The sequence below is a fragment of the Bombina bombina genome, chromosome 4 (assembly GCF_027579735.1).
Source record: "Bombina bombina isolate aBomBom1 chromosome 4, aBomBom1.pri, whole genome shotgun sequence".
NCBI classification, from domain to species: Eukaryota; Metazoa; Chordata; class Amphibia; order Anura; family Bombinatoridae; genus Bombina; species Bombina bombina.
In genome coordinates this window covers 732,770,988-732,796,863 of record NC_069502.1, presented here as the reverse complement: position 1 = coordinate 732,796,863, position 25,876 = coordinate 732,770,988, and the positions used below count along the sequence as shown (strand labels likewise).

At 39.2% G+C, this 25,876-nt stretch overlaps 1 protein-coding gene across 1 annotated transcript in view; it reads left to right on the top strand.

Moving 5' to 3' along the window:
- SNX9 (sorting nexin 9) overlaps window positions 1-25,876 on the top strand; it is a 470,387-nt gene that overhangs the window by 310,377 nt on the left and 134,134 nt on the right. The window contains 1 exon segment of the mRNA XM_053710947.1: window positions 20,915-20,922. Coding sequence (XP_053566922.1) covers window positions 20,915-20,922 — 8 coding nt within the window.

The window sequence follows — 25,876 nt, the reverse complement described above, 5'->3', positions numbered from 1 at the left end:
GGCTTAATGGGCTCACCAAACCAATTGTGTGTTCCAGTTAATCCGTACTATATCGTTACAGGTATTCAAATCAACAAAATGACAAGGGTGCCCAAATTTATGCACCTGTCTTATTTCATTTTCATGCATATTGCACATTTTCTGTTAATCCAATAAACCTCATTTCACTACTGAAATATTACTAAATATTACAGTTATTTGATAGATCAAAATGAAATTGCTGATCCAAACACCCAATTATTTATAAATGAAAATCATGGAAATTGTCAGGGGTGCCTAAACTTTTGCATAAGACTGTGTATGTGTATATATATATATATATATATATATATATATATATATATATATATATATATATATATATATATATATATACTGTGTATATATATATATATATCTATGAGAGAGAGAGAGAGAGAAAATAGAGGAGAGAGAAAAGAGGTCTTTTACTTAGACCGGCTGTGTCTCTCACCTGTGTGACTCCCTAGCCAAAATGGTTTTGGACAATTCCTCTACTGAGGATTTACAAAACTGCATTGAAGCACTTAAAATGGCTCAAGCATTCATGTGCGATGCGGTAATGGACATTATTTAGATCAATGTCAAAAATATGTCTATGAAAAAAGAGACTCACTCAGCTGAGGCAAAACAAAAGCTAGAATAACTTCCATACCTGTTCATTTTCAGTGTCACTCAGAGTGAATACTCTTTTAGCACACTATGCCTTTTCATAGAGAAAAAATATCCTGTAGCATATCAGTCTGACTCTGCCCAATGACAGTCCAGCCCCGAAATACCAGGCAATTATTTTCTAAACAAGAGAAACAGCAACCTCAGACGTACGTTTCGGTCTTCTGTGGGCCTCGTCAGTGAGATGCAGTTGCATCTCTCTAGGGCATGTGTGCAAGGAGTCCATGTCTGGTTTCCTCCATTACTCTTAGGGAGACCCAAGAGCAATTTGCATAAATATGAAAAAAGAGAGAGAGACACAGCTGAGACAGAACAAAAGCTAGCATAAGTTCCATGCCTGTTCATTTTCCGTGTCACTCAGTATGCATACTCTTTTAGCACACGTTGATGCCTTTTCACAGAGAAAAAATATTCTGTAGCATATCAGTCTGACCCTGCCCAATGACAGTCCAGCCCCCTCTGTGAAAGGCATAGTGTGCTAAAAGAGACTGCACCCTGAGTGGCACTGGCCTTATGTACAAGCACAGAAGTTTTTTCTAGCTTATGTTCTGTCTCAGTTGAGTGCTTCTCTCTATTTTTAGGTTTGTATGCAAATTACTCTTGGGTCTCCCTAAGAGTAAAAAGGGGAAACCAGACGTGGACTCCTGCACCTCACTGACGAGACCAAAGGAAGGCCGAAACGTACGTCTGGGGTTTGTTTTTTTCTTTTGTTCAGAGAAGAATTGCCTGGTATATTAGGGCTGGACTGTAATTGGTCAGGGTCAGACTGATATGCTACAGGATATTTTTTCTCTGTGAAAGGCATAGTGTGCTAAAAGAGACTGCACCTTGAGTGGCACTGGCCTTATGAACAAGCACAGAAGTTTTTCTAGCTTATGTTCTGTCTCGGTTGAGTGCGGCTCTCTATTTTTATGTTTGTAAAAAATATGTCTATGGCAGTGCTGGCGAGGAGATCCTTATTATTAAAATCTTTGTCAGCAGACATGATCTCTAAAAATAGACTGATGACTCTTACCTTCCAAGAGAAGATTCTATTCGGTTCAGACTTCCACTTCATTATTAAGACAGTCACTGGTAGGAAAGGAGCTTTTCTTCCTCAGGATTAAAATTCCAAAGGAAAGAACAGCAGAGGAAATCAGTTCCATTCCTTTTGCTCCTTAGGAGATCAGAAGTCCTTCTCTTCTCAGAAACCTGAGCCCTCAAAGTCAACCTGGAAGCCTGTTTTTTCATGGTCAAAGAACAAGCAATCCAAAATGTCCAACAACACCACTAAATCAGCATGAAGGTGCAGCCCCCGAACCAGAATCTGTTCTTTTATGGGTTCAAAACATAATTTCTATGGGTTATCGGATAAGCTTCAGGTCCAAAACTCCTCAAGGGTGATTCCTTTTGTCCCATGTTCCGAAACTTTAGCCTTTCTACAGTGTGATAGGGAATCAGAGGATATGGGGATAATTTCCCCAGTACTTATATCTCAACAGGATCAAGGGTTTTACTCCAATCTGTTTACTGTCCCAAAGAAGGGACCTACAGACCTGTCTTAGACCTAAAGACGTTAAACATGTTTGTCAGGGTTCCCACTTTGAAGATGGAAACTATTCGCACAATCTTGTCCTTAATTCAAAGGGGTCAATTAATGACTACAATAGACCTTAATGATGCATACCTGTTTATTGCCATCCACAGGGATCACTATCAGTTCCTGAGGTTTGCTTATATGGACAAACTCTACAAGTCTGTTGCTCTTCCTTTTGGTCTGGCTACAGCTCCATGCATCTTTACAAAGGTAGTAGGGGCCCTGTTAGCTGTGATTAGATTTCAATTTCACTGTATCTGGATGATATTCTGGTGAAAGCTCCTTTTTTGTCTTTAGCGATCACTCCTACTTGCAAGCCTCGATTATTTCTCCAAAACCATAGTTGGAAGATCAGTGTTCCCAACAGCTTCTTATATCCTGCTACAAGAGTAACATTTTTAGGAGTCATAATAAATTCAGTCCGTATGCGCAGGTTAAAACTCTAGAGAGCATGTCTCTCCCTGTAGAGTACTCCATTGCCGGCTGTATCTCAGTGCATGGAGGTAGTGGGTCTTATGGTAGCTGCTTTAAACACAGTTCCTTTTGCCTGCTTTCACTTACATCCTCTTCAACTATCTATGCCCATTCAGTGGTCAAAAATTGTCTACATTTGTAGCAACAAATCGCTCTGCATTCATCAGACAATTTCTGTTTTGGTGGACACAAAGTCCTAATTTGACCCTTGGGGAATCTTTTCTTTTATCTGTCATGGGCCATTGTCAGGAAGCATGCTGGGGCCGTCTGTAATTCTTGAAGGGCGCAAGGAGTTTGGTCTCCTTTAGAGACAAGGTTACCAATAAACATTCTGGAACTCTGTTGAAGGAGGAGACATGTATCCATTTCCAGTCTGACAATATCACAGTGGTGGCCTATATCAATCATCAAGGCAGTACCCGTAGTCTACTGGCAATACTGTAAGCCTCTCAGTTTCTGTCCTGGGCAGAGAGGAACGTGTGCTCCCTATAAGTGATTCACATACCAGGTGTGAACCAGGTGTGAACAATTGGGAAGCAGACTATCTCAGCCATCAAACAGTCCATCCAGGAGAATGGCCTCTCTATCAGGATGTATTCAATCAACTAGTAATCAAATAAGGGCCTACCAGACATAGATCTGATGGATTCCAAATTAAATCACAAACTTCCAAAGTACTGTGCAATATTAATAGATCCAAGGGCTCACATGGAAGACACCCTGGTATGTCCTAATTTTGAGACATAGAAGATTTCTCTTGTTAAGTGTAGTCAGTCCACGGGTCATCCATTACTTATGGGATATATTCTCCTTCCCAACAGGAAGTTGCAAGAGGATCACCCAAGCAGAGCTGCTATATAGCTCCTCCCCTCACATGTCATATCAAGTCATTCTCTTGCAACACTCAACAAAGAAGGAGGTCGTGAGAGGAGTTAGGAGTTTTTTACTTAGTTATTCTTCAATCAAAAGTTTGTTATTTTAAATGGCACCGGAGTGTGCTGTTTTTTCTCTCAGGCAGTATTGGAAGAAGAATCTGCCTGCGTTTTCTATGATCTTAGCAGACGTAACTAAGATCCACTGGCTGTTCTCGCACATTCTGAGGAGTGGGGTAACTTCAGAAAAGGGAATAGCATGCGGGGTCCCCTGCAAATGAGGTATGTGCAGTAAAATATTTTCTAGGAATGGAATTGACTAAGAAAACACTGCCGATACCCATATGATGTAAGTACAGCCTAAAATGCAGTAGTAGCGACTGGTATCAGGCTGGTAAATGTATACACAGTAGAGTTATTTTCTAGGGAATAGAATTTGACTGAAAAAATACTGGTAATACTGTAATAATGTATGAGCCTTAACTGCAGTAGAAGCGACTGGTAGCAGGCTTAGTGATAACTTTACAGAACATATGAAATGTTGTTTTTTAAAACGTTTACTGGCATGTTAATCGTTTTGTGAGGTACTTGGTGATAAATCTCTTGGGGCATGATTTTTTCCACATGGCTAACGTATATTTCTGCATAGAAACCGTTATAGCTGGTCTCCCACTGTGTAATATGACTGGGAGGGGCTTTTTGTTAGCGCCTTGTTGCGCAGTTAAAATTCAATCATAGTCTTCCTGTTTCTTCCTCCTTGATCCAGGACGTCTCCGGAGAGCTCAGGGGTCTTCAAAATTTATATTTGAGGGAGGTAATCAGTCACAGCAGACCTGTGACAGTGTGTTTGACTGTGATAAAAACGTTAACTGTTAATTTGTTTATCCGTTTTTGGGTATTAAGGGGTTAATCATCCTTTACTAGTGGGTGCAATCCTCTGCTGATTTCATACATTTAATGTAAAAATTTGGTTGCTATAACTGAATTTGTTCATTGTTATTTCAACTGTAATTGTCTTTTTGTGTTTTTAAAAGCGCAGCAGCGTTTTTTACATTGCTGGAAAATTTTCTGAAAGTAATTTCCAAGCTTGCTAGCCTCATTGCTAGTCTGTTTAAACATGTCTGATACAGATGAATCTGCTTGTTCATTATGTTTAAAAGCCAATGTGGAGCCCAATAGAAATGTGTACCAATTTTATTGATATTACTTTAAATAAAGGTCAGTCTTTACCGGTAAAGAAATTATCACCAGACATCGAGGGGGAAGTTATGCCGCCTAACTCTCCTCACGTGTTAGTACCTGCGCCTCCCGCTCAGGAGGTGCGTGATGTTGTGGCGCCAAGTACATCAAGGCCCTTACAAATCACTTTGCAAGATATGGCTAATGTTATGAAAGAAGTATTATCTAATTTGCCTGAGTTAAGAGGCAAGCGCGATAGCTCTGGGTTAAGGACAGAGCGCGCTGATGACACGAGAGCCATGTCCGATACTGCGTCACAATTTGCAGAACATGAGGACGGAGAGCTTCATTCTGTGGGTGACGGATCTGATCCAGGGAGAAGCAAGGAGTGGGATAGACCCGGTGTGCCTTTTTCCCCTCCTCCGATATTTAGAAAAATGTTCCCAATAGACGCTACCACACGAGACTTATGGCAGACGGTCCCTAAGGTGGAGGGAGCAGTTTCTACTTTAGCTAAGCGCAACACTATCCCGGTGGAGGATAGTTGTGCTTTCTCAGATCCAATGGATAAAAAATTAGAATGTTACCTTAAGAAAATGTTTGTTCAACAAGGTTTTATATTACAGCCCCTTGCATGCATTGCGCCCGTCACTGCTGCGGCGGCTTTCTGGTTTGAGTCTCTAGAAGAGGCTATTCGCACAGCACCATTGGATGAGATCATGAACAAGCTTAAAGCACTTAAGCTAGCTAATGCATTTGTTTCGGACGCCGTTGTGCACTTAACCAAACTAACGGCTAAGAACTCCGGTTTTGCCATCCAGGCGCGCAGAGCGCTATGGCTTAAATCCTGGTCTGCAGATGTGACTTCTAAATCTAAATTGCTTAATATTCCTTTCAAAGGGCAAACCTTATTCGGGCCCGGCTTGAAAGAAATTATTGCTGACATTACGGGAGGTAAGGGTTACTCCCTTCCTCAGGATAGGGCCAAATCAAAGGCCAAACAGTCTAATTTTCGTGCCTTTCGTAATTTCAAGGCAGGAGCAGCATCAACTTCCTCCGCTCCAAAACAGGAAGGAACTGCTGCTCGTTACAGACAGGGTTGGAAAAGCAACCAATCCTGGAACAAGGGCAAGCAGGCCAGAAAGCCTACTTCTGCCCCTAAGACAGCATGAAGGAAGGGCCCCCTATCCGGAAACGGATCTAGTGGGGGGCAGACTCTCTCTCTTCGCCCAGGCTTGGGCAAGAGATGTCCAGGATCCCTGGACGTTGGAGATCATATCTCAGGGATACCTTCTGGACTTCAAAGCTTCTCCTCCACAAGGGAGATTTCATCTGTCAAGGTTATCAACGAACCTAATAAAGAAAGAGGCATTTCTACAATGTGTACAAGACCTCTTAGTAATGGGAGTGATCCACCCAGTTCCGCGAACGGAACAAGGGCAAGGGTTTTACTCAAATCTGTTCGTGGTTCCCAAAAAAGAGGGGACCTTCAGACCAATCTTGGACTTAAAGATCTTAAACAAGTTCCTAAGAGTTCCATCATTCAAAATGGAAACTATTCGAACCATCCTACCCATGATCCAAGAGGGTCAGTATATGACCACAGTGGACTTAAAGGATGCCTACCTTCACATACCGATTCACAAGGATCATTATCGGTACCTAGGGTTTGCCTTTCTAGACAGGCATTACCAGTTTGTAGCTCTTCCCTTTGGGTTAGCTACGGCCCCGAGAATTTTTACAAAGGTTCTGGGCTCACTTCTGGCGGTACTAAGACCGCGAGGCATAGCGGTGGCTCCGTACCTAGACGACATTCTGATACAAGCGTCGAGTTTTCAAAATGCAAAGTCTCATACAGAGATAGTTCTTGCATTTCTGAGGTCGCATGGGTGGAAAGTGAACTTGGAAAAGAGTTCTCTGTTACCACTCACAAGGGTTCCTTTTCTAGGGACTCTGATAGATTCTGTAGAGATGAAGATTTACCTGACGGAGTCCAGGTTATCAAAGATTCTAAATGCTTGCCGTGTCCTTCATTCCATTCCAAGGCCATCAGTAGCTCAGTGCATGGAAGTAATCGGCTTAATGGTCGCGGCTATGGACATAGTGCCATTTGCGCGCCTGCATCTCAGACCGCTGCAATTATGCATGCTAAGTCAGTGGAATGGGGATTATTCAGATCTGTCCCCGCTACTGACTCTGGACCAGGAGGCCAGAGATTCTCTTCTCTGGTGGTTGTCTCGGGTTCATCTCTCCAAAGGAATGACTTTTCGCAGGCCAGATTGGACGATTGTAACAACAGATGCCAGCCTGCTAGGCTGGGGCGCAGTCTGGAACTCCCTGAAGGCTCAGGGATCGTGGACTCAGGAGGAGAAACTCCTCCCAATAAATATTCTGGAATTAAGAGCAATATTCAATGCTCTTCTAGCTTGGCCTCAGTTAGCAACACTGAGGTTCATCAGATTTCAGTCGGACAACATCACGACTGTGGCTTACATCAACCATCAAGGGGGAACCAGGAGTTCCCTAGCGATGTTAGAAGTCTCCAAGATAATTCGCTGGGCAGAGTCTCACTCTTGCCACCTGTCAGCGATCCACATCCCAGGCGTGGAGAACTGGGAGGCGGACTTTCTAAGTCGCCAGACTTTTCATCCGGGGGAGTGGGAACTTCATCCGGAGGTCTTTGCTCAACTGATTCATTGTTGGGGCAAACCAGAACTGGATCTCATGGCGTCTCACCAGAACGCCAAGCTTCCTTGTTACGGATCCAGATCCAGGGACCCGGGAGCGGTGCTGATAGATGCTCTAGCAGCCCCTTGGGTTTTCAAGATGGCTTATGTGTTTCCTCCGTTTCCGTTGCTGCCTCGATTGATTGCCAGAATCAAACAGGAGAGAGCATCGGTAATTCTGATAGCGCCTGCGTGGCCACGCAGGACCTGGTATGCAGACCTAGTGGACATGTCGTCCTGTCCTCCATGGTCTCTGCCTCTGAGGCAGGACCTTCTAATTCAGGGTCCTTTCAACCATCCAAGCCTAATTTCTCTGAGACTGACTGCATGGAGATTGAACGCTTGATTCTATCAAAGCGTGGTTTCTCGGAGTCGGTTATTGATACATTAATACAGGCTCGGAAACCTGTTACCAGAAAAATTTACCATAAGATATGGCGTAAATATTTATATTGGTGTGAATCCAAGAGTTACTCATGGAGTAAGGTCAGGATTCCTAGGATATTGTCTTTTCTACAAGAGGGTTTAGAAAAGGGTTTATCTGCTAGTTCCTTAAAGGGACAGATTTCTGCTCTGTCTATTCTTTTACACAAACGTCTGGCAGAAGTTCCAGACGTTCAGGCTTTTTGTCAGGCTTTAGCTAGGATTAAGCCTGTGTTTAAGACTGTTGCTCTGCCGTGGAGCTTAAACTTAGTTCTTAAAGTTCTTCAAGGTGTTCCGTTTGAACCCCTTCATTCCATTGATATTAAGCTGTTATCTTGGAAAGTTCTGTTTTTGATGGCTATTTCCTCGGCTCGAAGAGTCTCTGAGTTATCTGCCTTACATTGTGATTCTCATCTGATTTTTCATTCAGACAAGGTAGTTCTGCGTACTAAACCTGGGTTTTTACCTAAGGTAGTTTCTAACAGGAATATCAATCAAGAGATTGTTGTTCCATCATTATGTCCTAATCCTTCTTCAAAGAAGGAACGTCTTTTGCATAATCTGGACGTAGTCCGTGCCCTGAAGTTCTACTTACAGGCAACTAAAGATTTTCGGCAAACTTCTTCTCTGTTTGTCGTTTATTCTGGACAGAGGAGAGGCCAAAAGGCTTCGGCCACCTCTCTCTCTTTTTGGCTCCGTAGCATAATACGTTTAGCCTATGAGACTGCTGGACAGCAGCCCCCTGAAAGAATTACAGCTCATTCCACTAGAGCTGTGGCTTCCACCTGGGCCTTTAAGAATGAGGCCTCTGTTGAACAGATTTGCAAGGCTGCAACTTGGTCTTCACTTCATACCTTTTCAAAATTTTACAAATTTGACACTTTTGCTTCTTCGGAGGCTGTTTTTGGGAGAAAGGTTCTATGACTGGATATGACATGTGAGGGGAGGAGCTATATAGCAGCTCTGCTTGGGTGATCCTCTTGCAACTTCCTGTTGGGAAGGAGAATATATCCCATAAGTAATGGATGACCCGTGGACTGACTACACTACAAGAGAAATAAATTTATCAGGTAAGCATAAATTATGTTTTTCCGACTCTGTAATCAATACTCTGATACAGGCTAGGAAACCTGTGACGAAAAGGGTTGGAAAAGGGTTTATCAGCTAGTTCACTGAAGGGTTAAATTTCAGCCTTATCTGTTCTTTTTAATAGGAAGTTGGTATTACAGCTCACTCTACCAGAGCAGTGGCAATATTGTGGGTCTTTAAGAATGATGCCACATGGTCCTCCTTACATATTTTTTCCAAATGTTATAGTTGTAATGTCTTTACTTCTATACAAGCAGCTTTTGGCAGGTGTCTTCTAAATAGGATCTGTCAGAAAAAGTATTTTCCAACCCTATCTGTAACATAGAACATCGGCTTCAGTATTAATCCCATATGTTATGGAGGACTGTGGACCATCATCATTTTAAGAGAGAAAACAAAATTTATGCTTACCTGATAAATTATTTTCTTTTAGAATTATGTTGGTCCACAGGCCCTGCCCTCTTCTTTGGGTGACAGTTATGATGATACTTCTATAGACCCTTATTTGCCTTTCCTACATTTCTTTCCTATTATCTGCTTGGCTATATGTAAAACTAGAGAAAGATGGGATGAGGGAGGGTTTTTAAAGCTCTTATATGGGTTCTTGACCTTCTCCTAGTGGCAGGAAATATATCCCATATGTTATGGAGGACTGTGGACCATCATCATTCAAAACCCATTCATCAAAATGCCTGCCTAGCACTTCTAAAACATAATCACATAGCCACTACACCAAAATGTAGTGCTTTTAAGACATTAAATCTCTGTGTTACATTCTGTATTACGTCACTGAAATCACACCCATATTATGCTCTGTCAGGAGGGAACGGCCAATCAAAAAGGGATATGTGCTGGTAAGACACTCCCCTCTGGTGTAAAGCCTAAGGAGAAATAGAAATTATAATAGTGACTCACTGTTTACGCAAGCAATCAAAAATCCATGTAAGCCAAATTCTGATGCGCCCACCTTACTAAGCGGACTTAAAGACTAAAAGATAAAAACATGGATGTGTCATGATCCGGAGCAAAGGGTATGATGTCAGCACATCCATGGCCACTCCCCCAAACAAAGGCTACCTATGGCTGTAAAAGCAGCAGTTCCACATGGCTAATCTGCATATGCAACAAAATCTGGATAAGGCTACACCTCGCACCCTATAAACCCATAAACTAAGACTAATCAAAAGGCTCAACTAGATGTATATTTACAAGCCCTGATCATTCTGGCTGGCGATCCAAATAGCTAACTGATTTAAAAGGATTCCGGGGGATCACACTAACCTTTAACCAATGCAGTTATAAACCCCGCTATACTGTAATCCATCAGTCCTAAAGTAGCTCTATAGGAGAAAGGCTCAACTAGTCTGGCTCCATGCGCCCCCATTGATGCAGCCACTTAACTACTTTAGAAGAGAGGCCATCAGGGAACAAATTATCCCACCAGAAAGTAGTGCAGTAGAGTATAGAAGATCACCCATAGTGACAGATTTATAGCAATAGAATATAAAAAAACGTATTATTCTGTGTGGTAATCCATGGTCCAAAACCAGATACACCAAGGTACCAGCATGTGGGACCATCTGAATACCTACACCTTTAATAGCAAAAATTCACTATCTCTGGGTAATCTATTATGATATCAGGCTCACGAGGTTCACAGTTCAGTTCAGAGAAAGCATTGCCAGCCACTATGGGTATTCAGTCCCCTAGGGCTCAAAGTCCCCAGTATAGATCCATCAGGCTTCATTCTTTAGGAGCAGCTTTGCCCTATCACCAACCCTCCTCATATGGAGCACATGATCTATGATAACGAAGCGAAGGTCCTTAACTGTATGACCTGCTTCTACAAAGTGCCGTGCCACCGGCTGTTCAGTTACCCTTTTAACAAGGCCCCCTGTCACTCACCTATGCTATTTCTGCAGAATAATTTTTAGCACCCAACTAAGAGTTAACTTTTTATCATACACTTCTGCTGCTTCTCTTCCTACTTCTGAGGTGCGGTAGCCATCTGTTCATTTATGAGCTTATTATTTAACCTTTTAATTGCTATGGTTAGTGTTGTTTTCCAGTAGTGATAATTAGTTACTTATAGGGTGCTTATATCTCAGTATACCTCGCTATATACTCTAACAGGAGTTTCTCAGTTTCACATTGTGCCTTGTTAACTATTGCTGACATTATTGCTCCCTTCAGGGGTTACCATCTGTTCTGTGTGGCCTTATACTGTGTTGGTGCTTGCTATCTATTCAGATATAACAGCAGATTTTCTTTATGTTAACTACTCTCATGGAGCAAACTCAGGACTTTGGACCATCAGCTGATCCTTTGCAAAAAAGTTTGTCAGCAGTGGCTTGCATGACACAAATTACGTTTTCCAAAGCAATACACACCACTGTCAGCTCTCTATACTGTTGCACGGGCCTGATTATATTTCAAATTAAAATGCACCTGTGCTCATTTCAATTTTAATGTTTGTATCCCTTTAATAAACAATGTTAAGCTAAATATTAAAGCCATTAACTAAGTTACATAGATAGGTGCATAATTATTTAGACTGTTTTCTTAGACATCTGGAAATAATGTAAATGTAATATTTCTGAGCGTAATAAATTAAAAGGAGTATGTTGTTTGTTTTATACTCTTATGCAATATATTCTCTTTGTGCAAAAATGTGTGTGTTTGGGTATGTGCGTGCGATCAGGATTCTACAAAATACTTGGCATAGAACGGTCTTCCTTTTGTGTCAGTATTAGATGAGTCACATATGCCAAACTGAAAAGAGGTATATATGAGATATATCAGTGGGAATTGCAGTGCTTAGTAAATATGACCAGTAATGAAACATGCATAACACTGCATTTTGTATATATTACCATGGGTAAAGGCAAACCAGGTAAATGTATGCTTGTAAATCTTTTTTATATTTCTGGGGGGAATTAACTTGCTCCTTAGCAGTTTGTCTCCATAGGCACTTTCCAGTATAAATAAACAAAATGTACCGGAAAAAGTGCAGGAATGACACTTTCTGTATTAACATGATCACAGTAACGCATCTTTGGCAAATTCCCACAGCCACAATCGCATTTTCGGCTCACAGAGCTGTATCTAACATGTAGTCAAAAAGTTCTAAGTGATCACAATCATTTTTTTTCAACAGCTTTATGAAAGAAAAAAATTGTGTTTTATATCCCTTTAAGCAAACATAGAAACAAATGGCATTCAGAGGGTTTACCAGTATGATTAGAATTGTAATAGGTTAATCTCACACATGTAAGTGAGAATTTACCTTACACCTTGAACAGAGGGGTTAATTCAAAGGGACTTTACTGTAACCTTAAGAGGTGTGAAAGGGCTATTGTATATGTCAGTTTTTGGTGGAGTCCCATTTTCTGTTTCGATAGCAAGTATTTAACACCCGAAAAGGACTTTCAGAAACTTTTCTAGAGAAAGCACTTTGTCGCTGCAGGCTTTTAACTCGCACATTGTGGTCTCTGAAAAAACACTGACAAAATCGGCCCGAAAAAAAAGCCATTTCAGGAGCAAAAAGCAAATAGATTGTTACTATCCGTTAAAAGGACAGCCAACTCCAGATTAATTTTTTTAAAAAAAAAGATAGATAAGATAGATAAACCCTTTATTACCCATTCCCCAGTTTTGCATAACCAACACAGTTATATTAATACACTTTTTACCGTTGTGGTTACCTTTTATCTAAGCCTCTGCAGACTGCCCCCTTATTTCAGTTATTTTGACAGACTTGCTTTTAAGCCAATCAGTGCTGACTTATAACTCCACGGGAGTGAGCACAATGGTATCTTTATGGCACACATGAACTAGCATTGTCTAGATGTGAAAACCTTTAAAAATTAACTAAAATTAGAGGCGGCCTTCATGGGATTAGAAATTAGGATATGTTCCTACCTAGGTTTAGCTTTCAACAAAGAATACCAAGAGAACAAAGCAAATTAGATGATAAAAGTAAATTGGAAAATTGTTTAAAATTGCATGCCCTATCTGAATCATGAAAGTTTAATTTTGACTAGACTGTCCCTTTAAGTGTTTTGTTTATACAATAGGCACTCTAAATTAGCAAACAATATTTATCAGTGAAACTGACTTCCTTTCCCATTTAGGATTCATTTTTGAAACTACGTTTATTAGACTAAGGCATCTCACAATATGTCCTCATTTAGAGTCTGTAATTAAATACATGGGAAGTGGGATGAAATCCTACGGGATTGTACATTGTCCACATTACCAATATCTTCAGATCCCTGGCTTTGCTCCAAGTACATGAATGGACGGAAGCTTCCGATGTCCACTTAAGACAAATTACTTTGTTAGGAAATATTGCTTCTGCTTAGATTTTTGAGATACCCAGTAACATAATTGAAACAAACATACATAGAAATAGATTTTAACTGATAGAAGGCTTCTTTTATTTACTCATTATCTCATCTAAAAAAATTGCCTAAATTAATCCTCAGAATAGCCTTAAAGGGGCATTGAACTATATATATTGCCTACCAATTAGCAACTAGAATGTTCATATTCTAGAAAAACAGACAATAATGACGTCACACACACTTTGATAATTAAAAAAACAAATAGGGGTCAGGGATTGGGGCTTTAGAATTACTAAGTATAATATATACAAAAAGTTAAAATGCTTTTTTTTTTTTTTTTTTAAATGTCACTGCTTTATTGATGAGAGAAAATAGATCACATGTCACAGTTGAATTTCCCTTTAAACATTTCTCAGTTAGTCAGCTTGTGTTTGCTAAAGCATTACCAGTGTTTAGAATATATCTGTAACCTTGAGGGATTTTTACCATAATTAATACCCTACGGAATATGTAGGGAAATGTTTGCAGAGATACATCAAACACAATGTTATACTACAATTTTCTTGCACAGACTTTGTGTAGAAGAATAGTTGCGAAATCATTTTCCAGCGCTCATATCACAACTTTATTGAGGCTCCAAACCATAATATTTATTTACAAAATTACACTTTTTTTTGTAATGGTCTAAAAATGATAATAAAAAAATAGGTTGGCTTTTATTAACATATGAAACGTAAACCTTTCCACACTGCCTTACTGCAGCAACTCCCTTCTTAGGCAAATTAGTAAATTAGTAAAATGTGTGTTTGTACTGTACATCTGAGCATATGTTCAGGGTGCCAGTAGAGCACTAGGAGTGCTGGCAACAAATAAAAAAGTGTGTGTTTGAGAGAGTTTGAAAGAGTTAGTATCCACTGTCAGGTAATATCACACCCTTACTTAAAGGGACACTAAAGTCAATATATATCCCATATAATAAAAGGCCAGGTATGTTTGTCAGATGCAGTCAAAAGAGAGGAGGGATAGAGAGCAAAACAGAGGGGGAAAGAGGGTTAGAGAGCAAAAGAGAGGTGGGAGAGAGAGCACAAGATGGGGGAGAGAGAGAGTGAAAGAGGGGAGAGAGCGAAATAGGGGAGAGAGAAAAAAATGGGAGAGCAAAATAGAGGAGGGAGAGAGTGAGCAAAACTAAGGGAGAGAGAGAGCAAAAGAGGGGGAGAGAGCAAAAGAGGGGGGAGAGAGAGTGCAAAAAAGAGGGGGGAGAGTGCAAAAGAGAGGGGAGAGAGAGCAAAAGAGAAGGAGGAGAGAAAGAGAGCAAAAGAGAGGGGGGGGGGGGGAGAGAGTGCAAAATAGAGGGGGGGAGAGAGAGCACAAAAAAGAGGGGGGAGAGAGCAAGGGGTGGGACCGCGGTACTTAAAGAATATTGTCCCGTGTACACGGACTTTAGGATTTATATATATATATATATATATATATATATATATATATATATATATATATATATATATATATAAATTCTTTATACAGACAGAACATACCATTTTAAGTTGTTGGTTTTTTTGCAATTTGCTTCTTTAATTGAATTTGTTTAATTCTCATGGTTTTCTTTGTTGAAGAGATACCTGGGTAGGTTGCATACAAATCTGGAGCACTACATAACCGCAAACACTGCAGCCATCTAGTGCTCTTGAAAATGAATAACATTCTTGCAGAAATGCTGCCATATTTAGTGCTGCAGACATGTGCCCGCTCTTAAGATTAAATCCCTGCTTTTCAACAAATCATTCAATGAACAACAAAAATTTGATAATAGAAGTAAATTGAAAAGGTTTCTAAAATTGTATTCTATATCTGAAACATGACAGAAAAATATTGGGTTTCATGTCTCTTTCAAGTGACGGTAAAGCTAAATGCAGTACTTTTCCCCAAACGTTAATATGGCTAATGAACAATATTGTAGCACTTTTATATTGTCATAATTTTGTACTTTACATAGCCGCCAGTCAAATATACCAGACATCGATTATCCGCAATATTTTTTTTTTTTATTGACGTAGTCCACCTTTATCCAATGAGCAGCGTGCCCAACTGGCTGGCTCTAATAAATAGCAGCCTCTTGTGCGCATGCGTTGTGTTGCGCTACACCTGTCTATCTCTACTGGATTTTTTAAACTAAATATGCGGTTATGGTTAAACAAGTATGCTTAAAGCAACAGACGTATTTTTAGATATTGTTTACCATCACTTTAAGTGATTGAAAAACTCCTTAACACATGACCTTGTATCTACTGCCAGTTGTTATCTGAGACAGAGAGAATCTCCTGTTTGCTGTCATGACTCATATCCTTTTACTGGGATCATAAAATGTTTTTTTTTTTTTTTTTCCTTGCATTTTAAACTGTAAAATCTACTCAAACAATTGGAGGAAATGGACTCTTATTATCATTGCAAATAACAGCAAAATGTAGAACATAAAAAATAGAAGTAAATAAAAATCTGGAAGACGGCCTTTAAAGGGACAGTGAAGCCAAAAAAAACTTTCATGTTTCAAATAGGGCATGTAATTTTAAACAACTTTCCAATTTACTTTTATCACCAATTTTGCTTTGTACTCTTGGCATTCTTAGTTGAAAGCTAAACCTAGCAGGTTCATATGCTAATTTCTTAGACCTTGAAGACCGCCTCTAATCTAAATGCATTTTGATAGTTTTTCACCACTAGAGGGCGTTAGTTCATGTGTTTCATATAGATAACATCGAGCTCATGCAAGTGAATTTACCATGGAGACAGCTCTGATTGGCTAAAATGCAAGTCTGTCAAAAGAACTGAAATAAGGGGGCAGTCTGCTGAGGCTTAGATACAAGGTAATAACAGAGGTAAAACATGTATAATTATAACTGTGTTAGTTATGCAAAACTGGGGAATTGGTAATTAAGGCATTATCTATCTTTTAAAACAACAACAATTCTGGTGTTAACTGTCCCTTTAAGGAGCATACAAGCATCCATCACACAGACACAATATTTACGTACAAATCCCCTAAAAATATGTCAGTACAGAATAACACATATCTACCTGTGTGTAATTAACTATCAAGTTTAACCCCTTAACGACCGAGGACGTGCAGGGTACGTCCTCAAAAAAAAGGCAGTTAATGCCTGAGAACGTACCCTGCACGTCCTCGGTTTGGAAAGCAGCTGGAAGCGATCCTGCTCGCTTCCAGCTGCTTTCCGGTTATTGCAGTGATGCCTCGATATGGAGGCATCCTGCAATAACTTTTTTAAGCCATCCGGTGCAGAGAGAGCCACTCTGTGGCCCTCTCTGCACCGGAGATCGGTGGCTCCCTGCGTTGGTGGGTGGGAGCCGGACCGGGAGGCGGGGTGGCGGCCATCGATGGCCCTGGTTATCTGCAGGGGGGGGCGGGATCGTGGGCGGGGATGAGCGGGGGCGCGCACGGACGCGCGCGTGCACGGGGCGGGCGCGGGTGGGAACCGCTACACTACAGAAAATATCTTAAAAAAAAGTTTGTAAATGCCTTTTTATTAAAAAAAAAAAAAAAGATCAGCAAGGTGGTGGGTGTTTGTCTGTGTGGGGGGGGGGAAGCTACACTACAGAAAAAATCCAAATAAATATAAAAAAAACACTTTTTTTTTGCAAACTGGGTACTGGCAGACAGCTGCCAGTACCCAAGATGGCCCCCAATGAGGCAGAGGGGATGGTCAGAGAGCGGTTTTGGGGGGGATCAGGGAGGTTGGGGGCTAAGGGGGGGATCCTACACCCTAGCATATGTAAATATGCTAAAAAAAATTATTTTTTTTTAAAAAAACCCTTTTATTTTAGTACTGGCAGACTTTCTGCCAGTACTTAAGATGGCGGGGACAATTGTGGGGTGGGGGAGGGAAGGGAGCTGTTTGGGAGGGATCAGGGGGTGGGATGTGTCAGGTGGGAGGCTGATCTCTACACTAAAGCTAAAATTAACCCTGCAAGCTCCCTACAAACTCCCTAATTAACCCCTTCACTGCTAGCCATAATACACGTGTGAGGCGCAGCAGGATTTAGCGGCCTTCTAATTACCAGAAAGCAACGCCAAAGTCATATATGTCTGCTATTTCTGAACAAAGGGGATCCCAGACAAGTATTTACAACCATTTGTGCCATAATTGCACAAGCTGTTTGTAAATTATTTCAGTGAGAAACCTAAAATTGTGAAAAATTTAACTTTTTTTTCAATTTGATCGCATTTGGCGGTGAAATGGTGGCATGAAATATACCAAAATGTGCCTAGATCAATACTTGGGGTTGTCTACTATACTACACTAAAGCTAAAATTAACCCTACAAGCTCCCTAAAAGCTCCCTAATTAACCCCTTAACTGCTGGGCATAATACACTTGTGGTGCGCAGTGGCATTTAGCGGCCTTCTAATTACCAAAAAGCAACGCCAAAGCCATATATGTCTGCTATTTCTGAACAAAGGGGATCCCAGAGAAGAATTTACAACCATTTATGCCATAATTGCACAAGTTGTTTGTAAATAATTTCAGTGAGAAACCAAAAGTTTGTGAAAAAATTTGTGAAAAAGTGAACGATTTTTTGTATTTGATCGCATTTGGCGGTGAAATGGTGGTATGAAATATACCAAAATTGTCCTAGATCAATACTTTGGGATGTCTACTAAAAAAAAATATATACATGTCAAGGGATATTCAGGGATTCCTGAAAGATATTAGTGTTCTAATGTAACTAGCGCTAATTTTGGAAAAAAGTGGTTTGGAAATAGCAAAGTGCTACTTGTATTTATGGCCCTATAACTTGCAAAAAAAGCAAAGAACATGTAAACATTGGGTATTTCTAAACTCAGGACAAAATTTTGAAACTATTTAGCATGGGTGTTTTTTGGTGGTTGTAGATATGTAACAGATTTTGGGGGTCAAAGTTAGAAAAAGTGTGTTTTTTTCAATTTTTCCTCATATTTTATATTTTTTTTTATAGTAAATTATAAGATATGATGAAAATAATGGTATCTTTAGAAAGTCCATTTAGTGGCGAGAAAAACGGTATATAATATGTGTGGGTACAGTAAATGAGTAAGAAGAAAATTACAGCTAAACACAAACACCGCAAAAATGTAAAAATAGCCTTGGTCCCAAACGGACAGAAAATGGAAAAGTGCTGTGGTCATTAAGGGGTTAATGACAACTTTATTGTTCTTTACACAGATCCTGGATAATATTTTTTTCTTTCCTAAGATATTGAGAGTCCACAACGTCATTCAATTGCTAGTAGGTATATCACTCCTGGCCAGCAGGAGGAGGCAAAGAGCACGATAGCAAAGATGTTAAAGGGACACTGAACCCAATTTTTTTCTTTTGTGATTCAGATAGAGAATGACATTTTAAGCAACTTTCTAATTTACTCCTATTATCACATTTTCTTCATTCTCTTGGTATCTTTATTTGAAATGCAAGAATGTAAGTTTAGATGCTGGCCCATTTTTGGTGAACAACCTGGGTTGTTCTTGCTGATTGGTGGATACATTCATCCACCAATAAAAAGTGCTGTCCAGAATTCTGAACAAACAAAAAAGCTTAGATGCATTCTTTTTTAAATAAAGATAGCAAGAGAACGAAGACAAATTGATAATAGGAGTAAATTAGAAAGTTGCTTAAAATTGCATGCTCTATCTGAATCACAAAAGAAAAAAAAAATTGTTTTGTACCCCTTTAAGTGTCACTCCCCTACCCATAATCCCCAGTCATTCTCTTTGCCTCTGTCAGTGGAGGAGGTGAAGTTTTGGTGTCTGAAGAATTTAATCCTTTTTCAGGTACTTTTCCTTGCAAGCAAGGATTTGGGTCTAGCTGAGTCCGCATTAATCTCTTCGGTAGAGTAGTGGTTGCTTTTAAGCAGTTAAGAAGTTGTGAGGTGGTCCTTACTTTCCTAACATATTGCTGCCTTTGTTATAGAAAGCCAGAGTTAGTTACTGTGTTCTTTCTTTTTCTATCATGTAAGTGGCAAGAGTCCATGAGCTAGTGACGTATGGGATATACATTCCTACCAGGAGGGGGCAAAGTTTCCCAAACCTCAAAATGCCTATGAATACACCTCCCACCACACTCATACCTTAGTTTTACAAACTTTGTCTCCAATGGAGGTGGTGAAGCAAGTTGTGCTTGATTTCTTCTGTGGTATGTGCTTCTAAGCATTCTGAAGCCCAATTCCTCTCAGAGTACAGTGTTTGTCAGAGTGATGTGAAGGGAGTATTGCCTGTTGATTTTATGGTTTCACCCATGGGAAATCCATTCAAAGGCTCTCTGTAATCGGTTGCAGGGATTCATCCCCTGCCGCCCTTTTCAGATCGGCGTTATACTCTTTTTTTTTTTTTTTTTTTTTTCTTCTTTATTTATTTATAACCAACAAGTGGTATTGTAGGAAAAAGAAAAAAACAACGTAACAACAAAAACACCGCGCAGGGTGTGTAATAATATAGAATACAATTGGTAGCATTGTAAGATACCATAGCATACATCAGTGCACAATTATCAAGTACTATAACAGTTTATGTTGAACATGATTGTATTCGGGTCTATACAACACTTTTATCATTTGCAATAAATATTCTTCTACATAATCAATATCTTATTAATACCACAATGTTGGGAATTTTTATCATTATTGGAAATCACTCTAAACCAGCCTACATCGAACTTAAACAAACCAAAACAAAACCAAAACAAACCAAGATAAAGCAGAACGAGACAAGAGAAAAGAAGACAAGACAAAACAAGAGGGAGAGAAAAAAAAAAAAAAAGGCAAACAGAATAAACTAAATACCGAGGAGCTCCCTTCCTCAGTCCCACCCGCTGTTACCGCCAACTATAGCTCTATCCGAGTACTATCCAATCAGCAGGAAAATCTCCTAATAAGACCAAATCCATGAAACTTTCTGAGCTCAAAAAGGGAAAAAGAATAGATTTTTGGATACCAATTGAGTAGGATTTAATTATAGACAACCATCCAAATAAGAATTGTTTAATTTTTTTCTCTTTCAAGAACCTAGTATGATAAGATTCAAAAATAATCTGATTTTGGATTTCTTGGAGGACAAATTTTAATGAGGGGGCTCGCTTTGCCTTCCAATTTTTAGCTATTAGATGTCTTACTAATAAGATTATAGTATTTAGTATAATCAGACCTAGAGGAGAAACCAGGGTCTGGGTATTTAACAAGAATATATTCTCTGGCTCTAAGGCAATATTGAATTGATAATGCTTATTGAACCAAAAAACCACCTTCTTCCAAAGCTGTAAGATCTTTGGGCAATACCAGTACATATGCACCAGATCTGCTGCCACCGATGAACAACGTGGGCACACAATACATAGCTGGGGAGAAAATCTTGAGAGCCTAGCCGGAGTTAAATAAAAATTGTTTATGAGTTTAAAATGAGCTTCCCTCCAACTCATCGGAATTTGATATTTACTTATCATAGTGCAGCTTGCTATGATTTTATCCGTGTTTATATCTGCCAAATAAAGTAACCAAGACTCACAGGTCTTATTCAATAAAAATAGACTTTGTTTGGCAAGCATTATGTTATACATCAAGGATATAGATATATTCCCAGCTCTGAAGATTTTCATCCAACTCTTAACCTCAGCCCACTCTCCCTCCCTATTGACATCCCAATTCAATTCCTGTATATAATGTCTTATTTGTAAATACGCATAAAAATTATTACTATGAAGACCAAACTTATGCCTAAGATTCTCAAACGTTAATATATAGCCCTCAGCTGAGAGAAGCTGTTGAATGACTATGAGGCCCTTTTCAGCCCAGGTCTGAAATACTAACTGGTGTATCCCAGGGGAAAAATTTACGTTACCCCTTATTGGCAAGAACTCTGAAAAAGAAAAGTCCATTTCTAATATAGTACACAACTTCTGCCAGCCTATTACTACATTCTTTAATGACACAAGACCAGTAATATTTACCGGGAGTTTCTTGACTGGACAATGTAAAATAGCTTTTAGAGAAAAGGGGTATGACAGATAGCTTTCCAAATCAATAGTAGAAAAAATGTTAGCATCCGACAACCAATCTATAGCAATCCTCGCCAACATAGTAATATTATATAGATGAATATTAGGTAAGGCCAGTCCTGCCATTCTACATGGTTGCATTAATTTTTTTCAATGAAATACGCAGTTTCTTATTTTTCCATATAAATTTTGAAAAAGACGTATAAATAGCTCTAATATCACCTGTAGGAATCAAGAGAGGAAGATTTTGTAGAAGATATAACAAGCGTGGAAAGACAATTGTTTTTATTACATTTACCCTTGCCGTTATCGAGAGCGGGAACTGCACCCACACTTCCAGATCAGATTTAATTTTCTCAATAAGAGGGACAAAATTAACATTATACCAAGTTTTAGGGTTGGAATTAAGATATATACCCAAATACTTCAATGTAACTACTTCTTTAAAAGGTAGCTTTTGTAGACTATACCCTGACCTGTTTTTATCCACATCAGTTCACTCTTTTCACAATTAATTTTATAACCTGAGAAAGAACTATATGTCTCCAGGCATGATAGAACAATTGGGATTTCTTGAGATGTATTCTCCACACATATCAACAAATCGTCTGCATATAAAAGAGTTTTAAGATTGTGTTCCCCCAGACCAATCCCTTTGATAGAGCTTCGTAGCCAGATTGCCAGTGGCTCAATAGCCATATTAAAAAGTAGGGGAGATAGTGGACACCCCTGTCTTGTTCCCCTACCAAGATTAATCTGCGGAGAAAGAACCCCATTAATTAACAGATATGATATTGGGTGTTTATATAGATTCTGTATAAATTGAGAAAACTGATCTTTAAATCCCAATTCTGCTAATACTCTAAAAAGATGTTTCCAGACAATAGAATCAAAAGTTTTCTCAGTATCCAGTGTGATAATAGCTGAGTCAACTCTACTATAACTTGGGTTTTTCTCAGAATTCCATACAAAATCCAGGTAATTGATTACTTTCCGGATGTTCTTAGATGAGTTTCTTGTCTTCATGAAACCTACCTGATCTGTATGTATAAGCTTATCAAGGCATTTAGAAAGTCTCTCTGAAATAATAGCCGCAAGGATTTTATAATCAGCATTCAAAACTGATATTGGTCTATAAGAAGCTAATTCCTCACTATGTTTATCCTTTTTCAAAATCAATGAAATATTTGCTGCTGAGAAAAATCTAGACGGCACCATATTCATACCATAATAACTATTAAACAATTTCTCCAGTGTATATTTAATATCATCCGCTAATATTTTCAAAAATTCTGCCGGGAGACCATCAGGGCCAGCTGCTTTATTTAGTTTAGCCTTATCTATGCCCTTGAGAATCTCATCATCTGTAATTGGACTATTTAATGCCACCAATTCTGTTTCAGATACTTTCGGCTTCTCAATGTCTGCCCAGAAATGTTCCTGATTTAACACATTAATACCTGGGGTTGTATAGAGCTTCTGATAATAGTTATAGAACGCTTTACTGATATCTTCCATCTCTGTATATCTATGGTTTTCATCATGGATAGCAAGAATATAGTTCTTTCTCTTTCTATTTTGTACCAGTCTTGCAAGATATTTCGCCGAGGTACCATGAATGCCACTATAGAGAAGACTAGTTTTTAACTCTTCTTCTTGAGATTTGCTTTTCAAGAAGATATCTCGCGCTTGTCTAGCTTTGATATAATTATCCCAATTAGTGTTCCCATGCTCTGCAACAAACTTTCTGTAAGTATTTCTCACCTGATTAGAAAGTTGTATTTCCCGGGCATTCATTTTTTTTCTTTTTATACAGAGATATGCCTTAATTTCCCTGCGCAGGAAAGCTTCCCAAAATATCTCTATTTTATCATAATAGGCACTATTATAACCAGAATACTCTTTCCACTTCTGTCTTAACCACTGTGTAAATCTTACATTATTAAAAAGATATTTAGGGGGAAAAAAAAACACGTATTTTTGTCCTTAAGCTGAAGGATGGCATCAAAAGAGACCTATATAATAGCATGATCTGAAATCATTATAGCATTTATGCAAGACTCTATTTTTAAAACAGATAAAGACTCAGCAATCAATAAAAAGTCTATCCTTGAAAAGGTTTTGTGGACTTTAGATTCACATGTATATGTACGAGAATCCGGGTTCTTTATTCTCCAGATATCTACTACCTTTAACTTATGGCAAAATCTCTTGAAATATTTAGCTTGTTTATTATATTCTACAGAATTTCTTGACCCATGTCTCTCCAATTCAGGACATAGAGACATGTTAAAATCTCCTCCAATAATCAAATTTTGATTAATATAAGGAAACAGCTCCTCATTTTTCCCCAAAATCCAATAGAGAGCCTATTTGGGCCATAGATATTGCACAGTACTAGTCTTGTGTCATTAATTTGAATATGTACTAAAATATATCTTGCATTCTCATCTCTTTCTATATTCACCACCTTATATGAGAAGTTTTTATTAAAAAGTATCGCGACCCCATTTTTCCTAACCGTGCTGGGGGTGGCAACCACCTCCCCCACCCATTTAGATTTAAGTTTTGGGATTTCTTTATCTTTAAGATGCGTTTCCTGCAAAAACACTATACTCGGGTCTAATTTACCGAGTCTTTTGATTATTAGTTTACGCTTAATAGGGGATGTAACCCACATTCCAAGATAAAATCTTCATATTACCTATAGATATCATCTCAACACAAACTTTATTAAAATTCCCAGATCCCTGCCATGCAGGTCACCCCACCCCAGGTGGGATATATATTGAAAGATGAAAAAGGAAACTGAGGAAGGGAGCCCAGAGGGAAGGAGGAAGGGAGAGAGGGAGAGAGAGAAAAAAAAAAAACACACCCCACCCCATCACAACATCCATACCATAAAACAATGAAAAAAATGTATTAAACCTCACTAGCAGAAACATCCTTACTAGTGGAGACATCCTTATAACACTTCCTAGGAAAGAAAACCAAAAACACTTCAGGACATATACCATACTTTGCAAATCTTCTGGAAGAAACATAAAAAACAAAATTCGGGCCCCTAACACTGTTTCGAATTAATAAAATTCTTCACCTCTGAGACCTCCGCGAAGGTCAGCCTACTGTCCCCGTCCTCTACTATGATCTTAGCCGGATAAGTCATCCAGGCACGCAGTCCAGACTTAATAAGTTGGGAGCAGAACGGGGCCATCAGCTTCCTCCTTGCCGATGTCTCAGAGGAGAAATCTTGGAACAATAGGATCTTATGATTCCCTATCATAAACGGGGCCCTTTTCCTAAACATTTTGAAGATTTCCACCTTATCTTGGAACTTTAAGAGCTTAAAAATAACCATTCTATCTTTTGTCCTACCATTTCCCGGGGAATTTCTTGGGCCCACTCTATGGGCTCTTTCTATAGATAGAGGTATTTGCTGAGGGGGGAACCCTAATGCTTTGGGCAATATAACAGCTGTAAATTGCATGAGATCTTCAAATTCGGGGGACTCGGGCAGGCCTACAATTCGGATGTTATTACGCCTCGAGCGATCTTCAAGATCCTCGAGGCGTAATTGCAAAGAATTAATTTTAGTATCTTGACTAGAGATAGTCTCCTCTTGTACATGGACTCTGTCTTCTAAAGTAGAAATTCGGTCCTCAGCCTCCTGCATTCGGGAGGCAAATTGTCTCATCTCAGCAGATAAGAGACTCAAATCGGCGGAGATAGTCCCCAACTCTTTTTTTATACTCTCAAATTGGGGGGTAAAGATATCTGCAAGTTGGGAGATCAATGTGTGAGTTTCAACAGAGATATTATCAGGCATATTTTCTGCACTGGCATCTGCCAGTTTAGCTTTTTTATCCTTCTTAACAGGCATTCTAGGTGAATTAACCTTTCCTTGTGTCACAAATTTTTCCATGTGTCTATACTACAGTGAATTAATATTATTCTAATAAATGTGTTAAAGAGGAAAAAAAAAAAAAAAAAAAGGGGGGGGGAAAGGAGTGTACTTAAGGGACACTACGGTCCTACCAAAAACCTTGAATATTAAAGGAGTGTGAAAAAACAAAATAAAGTGACAAAACGTGAAAATCCGGTATCACAACCTGAGATACTTAAGTGGATAAAGCAATAAGTAAAATTATTATACACAGCAAGCAAAGTGAAATTAAGGCCTGGTACCCAGGGCACTCTCTGGGGCTATCTTTTACCTGAACTCAATTACCAACAAACATTAATGATAATGTGATTACTGCCCATTCCCCTTGAGACCCTTGCCGCATACTCTTGCATAGTGGGGCATTTTTACCATTTATTCAATACAGCCCATCCTTCTCATAAGCCTACCCAAAAACAACCCCCTGTCAGATACTATCTAATGATACAGGCTATCTAGACTACCTAATATTGCTTTAACAATTTTTCAGCCTATGGATGCATTTAACTAAATCACAAAATAAGGT